This window comes from Miscanthus floridulus, chromosome 6 (assembly GCF_019320115.1).
Source record: "Miscanthus floridulus cultivar M001 chromosome 6, ASM1932011v1, whole genome shotgun sequence".
NCBI classification, from domain to species: Eukaryota; Viridiplantae; Streptophyta; class Magnoliopsida; order Poales; family Poaceae; genus Miscanthus; species Miscanthus floridulus.
This window is the reverse complement of record NC_089585.1, coordinates 35,520,647-35,533,665: the sequence shown is the minus strand read 5'-3', so window position 1 is coordinate 35,533,665 and position 13,019 is coordinate 35,520,647. Positions and strand designations below refer to the sequence as shown.

General features: G+C 42.4%; 1 protein-coding gene and 2 pseudogenes across 1 annotated transcript; 2 read left to right on the top strand and 1 right to left on the bottom strand.

Moving 5' to 3' along the window:
* Positions 1–2,066: 2,066 nt before the first annotated feature.
* On the top strand, positions 2,067–3,058 carry LOC136460481 (putative transcription factor bHLH041; annotated as a pseudogene).
* Positions 3,059–3,933: 875 nt separating this feature from the next.
* Positions 3,934–6,493, top strand: LOC136460480 (methionine aminopeptidase 2B-like). The gene is made up of 9 exons (XM_066460155.1): positions 3,934–4,029; positions 4,690–4,813; positions 4,929–4,965; positions 5,048–5,155; positions 5,319–5,418; positions 5,515–5,660; positions 5,765–5,856; positions 5,980–6,074; positions 6,368–6,493. The coding sequence occupies exons 1-9, from the start codon at positions 3,934–3,936 to the stop codon at positions 6,491–6,493; spliced, it is 924 nt and encodes a 307-aa protein (XP_066316252.1).
* Positions 6,494–10,095: 3,602 nt separating this feature from the next.
* LOC136460479 (putative transcriptional regulator tpeD) lies at positions 10,096–12,708 on the bottom strand (annotated as a pseudogene).
* Between the last annotated feature and the right edge of the window lie 311 nt (positions 12,709–13,019).

Genomic DNA, 13,019 nt, shown 5'->3' with positions numbered 1-13,019 from the left:
TGTAATTGGTTATCCTTAGAAATAGGGATAATGGAGAACAAAATCATTATATGTTCGGTGTTGCGAGAAAAAAGGTAAAGAGTACCATCTCTAATATGGTAGCAAAAGAAAATGATAAGAAAGTGGCCATTGTATTATATTCTTTTTTAAATAATTGTTCTACTTTTTAATCAACGCCTCATTATATAATATTTTGTATTGCCAGATACTTGCAATGTCCTGTACGAAGTCAAAGTGGCTAGAAACATGCTCTTGCGGTCTTACCTCATAGATGCCTTTGGGACTAAGGTGGGAACAAGATAATCTATCACCAAGTTGTGTAGTGTGTTGAATCTTATGGTTAAGGGTATGTTTAGATTCCGTGAGCTAACAATTAGTTGCTAAATTTTAGCCCTTCAGAGAACCCCAAACAGAAGGGCGTACCCAGTGCAGTGAGCTCCCGCTCTGTGCAGGGTCTGAAAAAGGGTGTTAGTGGCAAGCCTTACCCTTGCCTATGCAATGCGAGAAGACTACGACTCGGAGAACCCAAACAGAAGGACTAGACTAAATTTAGTTAAGGTCCTAACTAGTTATTAGTTTACTGATCCTTCAAACTCAACTAACAAGGGCTAAAAGTGGTACGTATATATAAAAAAGTCATCTCTATCTTCTATTCTTTCTCTAGTCTGGTGAGAGAAAAAGGATAGTAGGGAGGGTATTTTCTAGGAGCTATTTTTTAGCTGAGGATCCATATAGGCAATGACTAACAATTATGCTAATTTTTAGCTGTCTATTTTTTAGTCATGGCTAGCAACTAGTCCTAGTCCATCAGACAGACCCTAAGGTGACATCTTTGCCTTGTTTATAAATTGTTCTAGACCAGTGGTCCAACTAGTTGAACAAATCAAAAGAAGAACCAAGGCTTCACTAGTATCCATTCTAATAACCTTGGTACAAACAACATAAAATGACTTTTAAGTGTGGTTAAGCTTATTGCTTTTAGTAAAAACTTTGATATTTTCAAATTTTTGTGTTTAAAGTTTTCAAAAGTGAAGATTAAGCTGCACTAGAAGAAAGTTGCCTAAGTTTATTACTCCCTTCGTCCCCAAAATAAATCAATTCCTAGAATTCATGCAAATCAAAATGTTTTTAAGTTTGACTAACTTTATAGCAAAAGAGTAATAACATCTATGACATAAAAATAGCACATTATGAAAAATATATACTATAGTATATGTAATGACCAATTTGATGTCATAATCTTGATGGGTTTTCTTAGAAACTCAGTTAAAATTTAAAAAGTTTGACTTAAGACAACTCTAGAAATCTATTTATTTAGGATCAGAGCGAGTATTAGAATCGCTAATTGAATACAATTTCCTAAACAGGTTAACTCTAGTGTGCTACAACAATGAGGTACTAACATCAGTTTAAACTTGTCAAGGGAGAATTTTGCATGTTAGCAAACCAATAGTTTGAATTTGGTTGGAACTAATGATTTGTTTACTACTGTCGATAGAGATGCCCATTAAGCATCTTGGAGACCAATAGGCCAAGCCAAATTACCCTCTACCTAATACCCGAACTACCCATACCGAATTACAATTTTGGATAGTGACAGTAGATACCCGAAATTAGTTCTGGAAAATTCAGGTAGCACTTCGCGGTAGCCAAATTACCTCCGTCAACTCATCAAGGCATCAAGCCCTCTACGGCATTCCGCAGCCCAGATCTCAGCGGCCCAGCACCCAGCGTCCCCTCCGGAGTGGCGCCGAAACCTTTCCGCTCTGCCCTCCGCGCACGCCGCCCTGCGTGCGTGAATTTTTTACTTTTTAGCCCTTTTTTTAAAAGTTTTTCATAAATACGTCCCTAACGGAAAGATTTCAGAATCTGGATCCTTAGCTCGGCGCGCCGAGCTAACACGTCTCGGCGTCAGCGTCCCTGACGCCGAGATCTTGGGCTCGACGTTGACGTGGCGCTGATTTGGCAGGCAGCTCGGCGCCGTAGACGGCGTGTGCTGCTGCAAACGCCATACAGAGATTCAGGCAGACACATAAATGAAGGTTCTTAACTGCTTATCGATCAACATGCAGATCAGCATGCGCACGAATATGGACGACGAAGCAGCAGTCTACATATCTTTCAACGACGGTGCCACCACCATCGGCATGCACGATCCTATCGTGGAACGCCTCCTCGACGACCCGCACCACCACGCTGGCACCTACAGCTTCCCTTCGTCGTCCTCCTCCTCGCTCTCGCTGCCTGCCTCTACCTCCCTCTCCTGCAGCCCCGAGAGCTCCTCGGCGCACATCCTCAGCAGTACCCGGAGGTCTCGTCGCACGTGCCACTACCACCACCACCACCACCCGTGGTGCCATCTTACGACCACCAGTACACCAACCTTCACGCGCCGGAGTCGCCGGCCAAAACCACTGGTGTGTTCAAGCACTACGCGCGCCACCTTGGGCCGAAGAGGCCGCCGAAGCCCGGCGCGTGTGGGCAGAGGATGTTCAAGACGGCCATGTCGGTGCTGTCCAAGATGCACGTGGCGGAGAGGTACAGCCAGCAGCAGTACTACTACCAGGCGGCGGCGGCTGCTGCCGAGGCGGTGCAGCCACCGTCGGTGAACCAGCTGCAGCACATGTTCTCGGAGAGCGCAAGCGGCGAGAGAAGCTCAACGATAGCTTCCATGCCCTCAAGGCCGTCCTTCCGCCTGGTTCCAAAGTACGTATACGATCGTGTGTGTGTATGTCATGGCTGTGTGTCTGATCATACATGCATGCATGAGCTGCTTCTGACGAACGAGTTTCATTTGCTCCGTCGATCTTCTCTGTACGACATGCAGAAGGACAAGACGTCGATACTGATCAGGGCAAGGGAGTACGTGAGGTTGCTGGAGGCCAAGGTGGCCGAGCTCGAGGAGAAGAACAAGTCGCTCGAGTCGCGGCTGACCCGCCGGGACGGCCGCCGCAAGGACGGCAGCAGTGGCGGCGACGACCACGACTCCGGCGAGACGACGAAGGTGCAGGTCGAGATTATTTATCAGGAAGATTATTTAGTATCCGCCACTACGTGAAAAACGGTTTGCAGCAACGCCATAAATTTTTTGTAGGGACGGTTGGTGATGGAGCCGCCCCTACAGTGGAGTACTGGAGACCCACGAGACCAGCCGCCCCTACAAATGGAACAGTAGAGGCGGCTGGTAATACGAGCCGCCCCTACAAATAGGTCGGATTTGTAGGGGCGGCTCACTCACCAGCCGCCCCTGGTATTATTATTTGTAGGGGCGGCCGGTAATTGAGCCGCCCCTACAAATGCCCTACGTACAGTACCGAAGCACCCGTAAAATATCTGCTGCCCCCCCACCCTCTCTCTCTCTCCGTCTCGACTCTTCCATCCATCCGCCGCCTCCATCCCCTCTCTCTCTCGCAACTGCGCTCCGCCCGTGGCCACCTCCTCCCCCGTCGCGACGCCCGTCGCGCTCATGGTTTCCTCCACGCAATCCGGCGAGATCCGGCTACAGGGGCTCCACCGACGGGCGCGTCCATGTGCGGATCCGACCAGATCCGGCTGCAGGGGCTCCTTCTTTTTTCTCTTTCTTCTCCAGCTCCTCTCTCTCCTCCCCCTCCCTTTTCCCAGACCTCTCACCGCGCCGCCGTGCTACACGCACTTCATCGCCGCCCTCCGCCAGTTTTCATCGCCGTGCTCCGTCGTCTCCACAGTTCTTGCCTTACTCCGTCAGTCCCGTGCTTTTCCGCAAGCTCTTCCGTCTGGATCTATCACTTCTCCCCATCTTTACCCCAAGGCGAGGTGTGACGAGACCCTCCCCACCTCGGATCGGAGTCAGCCAGCGCGAGGAGGGAGAGCGTGCGGACTGAGGAGGCGTCGGGCGAGATGAAGCTTAACGTCAAGACCCTCAGAGCACCAACTTCGAGATCGAGGCGAGCCCCGATGCGTCGGTACGGCCCCCCTTCCCCATCCTTCTCACTCCAATCGGAGGGATTCCGTGCAACTCTCGGTCGTTTCGTTCGATTCGGGTGCGGCTTGGTACGATTTCGCGGTGGTCTGGTGCAGCGATTGCGCGGCCGTCCGGTGGTAGTTCAGGGGCTTTGATCTGAATCTAGGGTTTTTGTTTTTGGGGGCGTCCAGGCTGGCGGGTGATGTGGCCCCCGCTGCCTTCTGGTTCTCTGAATTTAGAGCTTCAGTTTCTCACATGGGACATAGTCTAGGGTTTGTCGTTGGTTGTAGTTTTGGGGGGTTGGGGGGGGGGGTGCGGTTGTGGTGGGGTGTGTTCGTTCGAATCATCTCAGTAATTTGGAGTTTTGGCCTCTATTTGAGAACTGGAGGAGTATTTCATTTGCAGAGGTGGTCCTGTTCTAATCATGATAACTGGTCATTGTCTTGCATACTCGCATGTTTAATTCAATATTAGCCTCTTCATTTGTTCCATGTTTCAGTCATGCTTTGTCTGAAGTCACTTGTAAGTAATGGCCAAAATTGTCCTAAGAATGGTCACTAAACTTTTGACTAGATTAGGTGGGTAGATTTTCCAGTTCAGTTTGAAAGTGAAATGATTAGAGGACTTGAACAAGTGATAACAACTTCATTGTATTTATCGTGGATTCTTATATGGCACATTTCTTATGCTTGACCCTTGTTTTGCTGTATTTTTTTCCATACCAATTAACATCCATTTTTCTTTTGCAGGATAATCTTATTAAAGACAAAGCTGCAAACAGCAATCATTCTGTTCTTGCAGCTCAGTCCTCACCATCAGAGGATGATGATGATGAAGCACAAGCTGATGGTCCATCTCAAGATGGAGCACCAGGTGACAACTCTTCCTTGCCAAATTTTTCCTATAAAAACTGAAGGTTATTCTGTAATATCTAGCATTTGAGGTGGGGTTAGTCTAACATCTGTCTTTTGAAATGGGTATTCTTCAGGAGCTGTAAAGAAGAAAAAGAAGAAAAACAAATCCAAGTGAGTTCTGCTGTTGATTTGAACCATACTTTTAATGTTTGTTCTGTTTCATTTCACAAAAGATTTTTCATCTCTTCTGTAGAAAGAAGAAGGACCCCCTTCAACAGACAGATCCTCCATCAATACCTGTTGATGAGCTTTTCCCGTCAGGAGAATTTCCTGAGGGTGAAATCCAACAATATAAGGATGAGTAAGTGCAAGTATATTACCAGTAGCTGAAGTTCTATTGAATTAAATTATCCTATGTATTGGGGTGAAAAAGATTTTCTCCATCTTGTTAAGCACCACCAGTTATGAACTACTATAATGAAGTACCAGTATCTCTTACAAATCTATACACTATTGTTATTCAGTAATTTGTGGAGAACAACTAGTGAGGAAAAGAGGGAGCTGGTACGTCTCCAAAAGCCAATGTACAACTCTGTTCGACGAGCAGCAGAAGTTCAGAGACAGGTTTAAAATATACCCTTCTGTAATTTATGTGCAGCACAACTTTTATTCTATATGTTGGTTGCAATTCTACAACATATGTATATTCGTATTTGCTAGGTGCGGAAATATATGAGGAGCATCATAAAGCCTGGAATGTTAATGGTTGATCTATGTGAAACATTGGAAAACATGGTCCGGAAACTTATCAAGGAGAATGGACTGCAAGCTGGCATTGGTTTTCCGACTGGATGCTCCTTGAATTGGTATGTCATTCTTTTATAGTGTTTCTGTTAATTTGGTATGCTTAGATGTGTTTCCAACTTTACATTTGGTTGAAGAATTGATGGAAGAAAAATGCAATTCTTAGGGTTGCAGCTCACTGGACTCCAAATGCGGGCGACAAAACTGTGCTACAATATGATGATGTGATGAAGCTGGATTTTGGAACACATATAGATGGTCTGTCAATGATTTTGTTTTATTTTATTGTCTTTGGTTTGTTGATGTGACTACTTGTGTGGATCTCTCATCAATTAGTCAATACTTTTTTAATTGCAAACGCTAACTTGATATATGTTCTAGGGTACATTGTTGATTGTGCATTTACTGTTGCATTCAATCCTATGTTCGATCCATTGCTTCAAGCAACGAGAGATGCCACAAATACAGGGATCAAGGTAATATCGACGTTTTTCTCTGCACTCTGTAGGCTGCCTTTTCCTGTAGTGCTCTGTTTGATTGTACCGAACTGAGATGTTTTGCTCAAGTGCATCATGTTCATGTGTCCATTGGAATACTGATTTCCACTAGGCAAATATTGTATGGATCGGCATCTCTAGCCGATACTATATAATTTGTCTGCCTAATTTAATTTTTCCTGTCCTGTTAATGACCATGGTTGTCTGAGATTATTTCTCTGTTGTACCATGTGTTGAACATCCAAATGATTTTGATTATTTTTTCATTTCAGGATGCTGGAATAGATGCACGGCTTGGTAATGTTGGTGCTGCAATCCAAGAAGTTATGGAGTCATATGAGGTTGAAATCAACGGGAAAGTTTTCCAGGGTAATGTAAAGTACTTGTGCAGTTTCTAGATGTGATTGTTAGCGCGGATGATATTCAAGATGATCAAAAGGCAAGGATATGTAAAAAGCTTGGGGAAACTGATAAGGTTTGTCCGACTAAAATTACAGTACTACAGTTCTCATGTTCATCCTTTTCTTGTTTCCCATGACTTGTACTCTTCTAAAGGGAAACCTGAACTTATTTCTTCCACATGACTTGTTTAGAAATAATATGATGTTGAAGCCTGCCATACTAGAGTTGCATGTTTTTATCTTGTAGCAAGTCTCTGAACTGTATCCACAGATGTATCACATATTGAAACTTATATAGTATCTGTAATGTTACATTTCTCACATTTCTAATTTGTTGATAGCTAATGCGATTGAGAATGAGAAGGAAGTTTCCAAGGCGTTTCAAATCTATAATGTCGATAGAGCTGTCTGTGGTCGGGTAGCAGGTGTGTCTGGAGAAGAATAAGAGCTCATAGTATTATTTTTTCCTGATGTGTAGCTATTAGATCTAGTTGAGTACTTAGACTACATTCATTTTTAGTATTCGCAATGCATTTGAAAACTTGTCTCAGATTTGCTTATCAAGCCTGACCAACGCCCATCCTACATGTACAAGTTCAGACACAGATAAGTCATGATGGAGTTGTGCATGAAAAATATATGTTCTGGTCGAATTTGAATTGTAAATTTAATTTTTTTGGTGGAAAAATGATTTGTAGGGGCGGTAGGGGCGGCTAGTTCTCAGACCGCCCCTACAAATCGATTTGTAGAGGCGGCTACAGTACCAACCGCCCCTACAAATAGATTTGTAAGGGCGCCGTCCCTACAAATCGATTTGTAGGGGCGGCCTGGGAACCGCCCCTACAAATACATGATTTGTAGAGACCCTTGCGTAGGGGCGGCTGGATAAACCGTCCCTACAGAGCCTGGAGCCGCCCCTAAAGAGTTGTCGTGCACCAGGTAGGTTGATAAGAAATTACTGACTGACTAACTGCATGGCGCCGGCGGCGTATCTGAATTCTGACAGCGACACTACCTGTGATCGTGAAAAGCTATTAATTTCGTTTCTCCTATGTGACACTACTGTGTTCTTGATGAAAAGACTAACGGTGTCTCTCTCTTGTCGTTGTCGCTGGTGTCGCAGTCGCCGGAAACCGACTGGGAGGAGCAGCCGGTCAAGGACGCCGTGGCGAAGATTTCACACATACCTCGGCGCTAGCGTCTACGGCGCCAGGGACGCTGGCGCCGAGACGTGTTAGCTCGACGTCAACATCTATACCATTTTTTTTTGTAGATATATTCTCTGGCTCAGAGTAATAGGGTTTAAAAGGAGAGCCTTAGGTCTACAACATGTCCTTGTTCTGTGCTATTGTGGCTGCCATGCTGTAACGTTATGCCTTGAGAATTGCAATGAACTTTTTTTGTGCACATTCATCGTACTTATGAATTAAGATTAATAAAGCTTGACAGCAATCAACTGTGTCCTGTCCCCATGTTAACCTAAACGATCAATGGTCAATGTTGCTTATAGCTGTTTAATTGTTATTTTTGTGCCAAGTGATAATTAAGATGCTTTCAGATAAACTCAAGGTTTTGGTTATGTGGCCACTTGTTTGTCCTCAGTGCAGAATACATTTGTTTGTTATTGCTGGTCATGACCTCGAATGTAGTTGTTTTATTGTCTTTTATGTTTGCACTTCCCAGTTGATCAGAGAATACTTAATTAGAAGTATATAGAAATCAAAATATGTCACGCGTAACATAATGGTGTGCTATATATTCATTCACGTTGCAGAGTATGGCTCAAATGACAATCCACTCTAAGAGACGGTCAAACCTATGGTTGATGGTGGAACTGAGGGCTTCAAGGGACATGCTAGAGTCATTATACCTGGAAAAACACCTTGCTTTGAATGCAACATATGGCTTTTTCCTCCACAGGTTAAGTTCCCTTTATGTACCCTCGCCGAGACACCAAGAACTGCAGCTCACTGCATTGAGTATGCTCACTTGATCAAATGGGATGAGGTACTATTCTTCTGTGCGCATTATTTCTCTCCAGACCCTTACCCAACACTACTAACTGTTATATTTACTGTTGTAGGTTCATCCTGGAAAACCTTTTGATGCTGATGATGCAGAGCATATGCAGTGGATTTATTCAGAGGTATCTATATTGCAATGTCATGTAACTTATTTTATTAGTAGTCTGCTTGTAAATCATTTGACATACATACATATACAGAGCAGAGCTTTTCGGTATTTCTGGTGTTACATATTCTTTAACACAGGTTTGTTTTCTGTTTATTGACAAAGTTTTACCCATGATTTAGAATATCAAAAAAACTTTGCTTCTCCTGTTCTCCAGTTGAGTTTTTTCTCTGGAGTCATAATTTAAGGCATTAAATTTCTTTTGCATGTAAATATGTTAAACAATCCAATCCTGTTCTATTTAATTTTTATGTTCTAGTAAGAGGCTAGCAATTTGGGCCTGGGTATTAAGAAAAATGGACTGCTGAATAGCTCATCATATTCTTCTATGGCAGCTTGCGTTATATAAAAAGCTAAGTCTGAGTATAAGAAAGGTTCTAAATTAGGGGTACATCTTCTTTAAGTTCCATTAAGTAATGGAATTGCTTACTTTTTTAAATGTCTTATAATATGGTAACTGGTTAACTGCATATGCTCTACCCTGATTCAAATGAAATCTCTCCCGTTTAGCAGTTTATCTTTGGTTTTAGTGCTATGGCATATATGCTTATTTGTTGCTTTGTGCACAACATGGATTCCATCATCGATTTATTTTTTCTACACAATTTGCATGGTGCTTAGTTTACCTGTTTCTTAGTTTCTTTTTAGACAATCATGTTTCTAATTGTCGGCACTTGACCTTTTAATTTCCACAGAATTGAATCGTATTCTTTATCATAAATGTTTCTGTGCCATTTGCTCAATAGGTCTGAAAGTTAATCTCTGGATCAAAGTTTTGCTAGGCGCTAGGCGAAATCTAGGCGATGACCCTTAGCCTAGCGACTAGTCCAGCTTAGGCCAGCCTAGGCGATGCTAGGCGTTTTTCTAGGTGTTTTGCCAATTTATATTTATATATCAATATATAATATATACAATTATAGGCTTATAGCACAAATCATGAATAATTTAGATAAAAAATAGGGAAGGACCGGTAGACATACCTTAGGTCCTTTGTCCTTAGTTGTAGTTGATACACTACTGATCACTGAATTTCCTACAGCACTGCTGCAATAGAAGTGGACAACACTTTTAGATGCAATTGGGCATCAATACAAATGATACAAAAAATAGGAAATAGCAAGTTAGGTACTTATCTGAGGTCTGAGCCTTCTTCCATCCATTATCAGCATTTCAGCAGCATAGGATAGCCTTTTGAAATCACAAACATGAAGGGACAGCAGGCAGCAACATAGAATATAAAATGGATAGTAGACTAGCAGTACATTACATCACATGATTGATGATTCTCAGTTCTCACAACACAAAACACAAGCACACAACAGGAGTTCTAAGTTCATAAGTTAAAGATACATGGATGCATAATAAAAGCTAAAACATGACATGAAGGCATGAAGCTGTCTCACACTTCTTCAGTAGGGTTCATCCATCACATAGTCATCCTTATCTTCATCAAACTCTTCTTCTTCGGACTCAAACTCTTCTTCATAGAGCTCTATCACTCTTGCACTTCTACGTAGCTCTAGTTGTTCTTCTGCTCCCACTGCATCTCCAAGCACAGACCAAGGTATCCCTATACCTTCCATGAGTTCTTCCTTATCTTCCTCATCTCTAAAGACAACTAATGCACAATCATCTCCATTCTCTTGGAGGAAACCTTGAGCTTCAGTTGTATCACTAGACAAGAGAACATCAGTAATTTTCTTTGACGTGATCTTTGCTCTCTTATTAATCAGCCTGTTGTTGAATTGAATGTAGACCAACTTGTTGAGGCGGTATGTAGTAAGCCTATTTCTCTTCTTAGTGTGCACCTATAAATTAAAAATAAGAGCACTTTTAGTTCTGCAATTTAATTGTAATGCTGCTGAAATTTTTATAACAGATAGGTACTAACTCCATCAAACCTACTCCAAGTTCTTTCACAATCAGAAGAACTTGCTGTTAAAGATAGGATCTTGGTAGCCATCTTCTGTAGAGCTGGTGTTTTAGTTCCATAAAGCCGCCACCATGATGCTAAAATAAAAAACCTCTCTATTAGTTAGTAGGCACAACATATTTCTTGATAGATGAACACAACAAGCAACCATGTAAAATCAACAAACAACTTTTACCTGGATTATAATCAAAGTTTTCAAAATTCCTTGCAAGCTTCTTGCTAAATGGTCCTTCTCTATTCTGATACTTCTGGAGTTCAATGTTGGCAGCTTGTTCTTGCATGTCTTCATCATGATAATAAAAAGTCTCCACACAACTGATAAATCCTTCTATCATTTTGGGAGCATCAAAGATTGAAGGGTCAGCATAATTGTAGTGTGGATTCAGCAAATAAGCTGTCAAATGCAATGGAGAATCAAGTCTTCCAGCCATTTTCTTGTCAACAACAGCAATAACATCCTTGAAATGGGACTCATTATTGCCAAGGGCCTCTTTGACCAGTCTCTTTGCCTTTAATAGTTCTCCATATACAAAACCCATGGACGGCTTCACATCTCCATCAACCAAACGGAGAACTTTGAACAATGGCTCAAAAACATCCAATGTCAACTTCACATCCTTCCAAAAGTTTGGATTCAATATAGTTGTTGTGGCATTTTTTCCCTTATTTGATTTCACATCCTTCAATGAGTCCCACCTACTATGCACCACCATCTTTCTTAGTTGGTCCTTCTTCTCTTGTATGCTGTTCAAAGTCAAATAGTTTGAAGCAAACCTAGTCACTCTTGGCCTTACTATCTCTTTGCCCTCAGTGAAGTACCTTATGCACTCTAGTGTTCTTGTGTGCCCATTGGTCAATCACCTTCTTGAACCGAGCCATGTTGCCAATTCCTTGGAGCATCAAGTTGATTGTGTGAGTTGCACAAGAGGTCCAAAAGATCTGTGGTCTCTTCTCATGTAGTAGCTTCTTTGCTCCCATGTTGTTAGAAGCATTGTCAGTCACAACTTGCACCACATCATTTGGACCAATATCTTCGATTGCTTTGTCCACTAGTTCAAAGATGACTTCACTTGTGTGTGACACATCTGACATCTCTTTTGAGGAAATAAAACTGGTTCCATCAGCACAATTAGTGCACACATTCATTATGCTTCTCCTCTTCTTATCTGACCAAGCATCGGTCATAATAGAGCACCCATTCTTCAACTTCTCGGCTTCATGTTCTTGCAGCAAACTCTTGGTTCTTGCATATTCTTCTTCCAGCAATCTTCCTCGCAGGTCAAACATAGTTGGAGGTTCAATTCCAGGCCCAAATTGTCCAATTACTTCACACATTTGCTTGAACTCATCATTGTCACATGCATTGAATGGTATTGCTGTCAATGTTACAAAAAAGGAAATTAGTGTTTAGTTCAGTACTACAGCAAGGCATCCAATGAAATTGAAATCTAAAATAAAAAACAGCAAGGAAATTACCATGGTTATAGGCCCATCTTGCAATACATTTATGCACCTCATGTAATCTTTCTTTCCAAAGTTCCTTGTTCAGCTTCTGTTGAGTGAAAGATTTAGATTTGGTTGCTTTAGGATCAATAGCACGCGTCCATTTGTCAATGGGTCCTAATTTGTGAGGCTCTGAACTTCCAATACAAGTGACTTCCTCTGACTCTCCACCTCCAACTCGAGAAACATTTACTTCCTCTCTAAGTTCTAGTTCACAAACAGTCTTCTCCTCCCTCTTCCTTTTTGCATCATTTAGTGCTTTCTTGCACTTCTCTTTAGCCTCCAGAGCCTCCGGTGTTCTGGCCTTGCATTTCATCGCATTCTTTCCTTCATGGGCCACATGTTGCTTCAACCGATAAATCCCTCCTTGCATCACCTTGTCACATAGTTTGCACTTCACCTTGTCCTTGTTGATAGCATCAACAAGAACCCCATATTCCCATCCCACATCATCTGAATTCCTTCTCAGGAGATTCGCTCCCTCAGTTTTAGGTGCAACCTCTGTTGTCGACATCCTATACATATACATACATTCAGATTTCAGTGACAATACATTCAGAGTTAAGTGAACATTCAAGCAATACATACATGTAGCAAATCAGCTAAAAAATCAGTCACACATCCTACAAATGATCCAGTCAAACAAAGATACATATAATCAGTCACACATCAGCTAAAAAAAGTGCTAGCTTGAACCAAGAGAAAAATCATGGTAACTGCTTGATCAATTTGTTTATCAAATAAGAATCATCACTTTAGAGCACTCCTACCAAGTTCAGACTGCGGCATGTTGTCATTGCAGCATTCACTTGCTTAATAGTGCGGATCTGATCAATACTCCTACCAAGCAGTTAGGGAATAGAGGAGAGGAGCAGGAGAACAGAGGCGAGGAGTAGA

Excerpts from the sequence above, each read along its gene's own strand:
- LOC136460480 (XM_066460155.1), top strand. The coding sequence starts at position 3,934 with ATGCGTCGGTACGGCCCCCCTTCCCCATCCTTCTCACTCCAATCGGAG. Across the intron at positions 5,419-5,514 it reads CAGCAGAAGTTCAGAGACAG|GTGCGGAAATATATGAGGAG; the intron begins GTTTAAAATATA and ends CGTATTTGCTAG. Across the intron at positions 5,857-5,979 it reads TTTTGGAACACATATAGATG|GGTACATTGTTGATTGTGCA; the intron begins GTCTGTCAATGA and ends TATATGTTCTAG.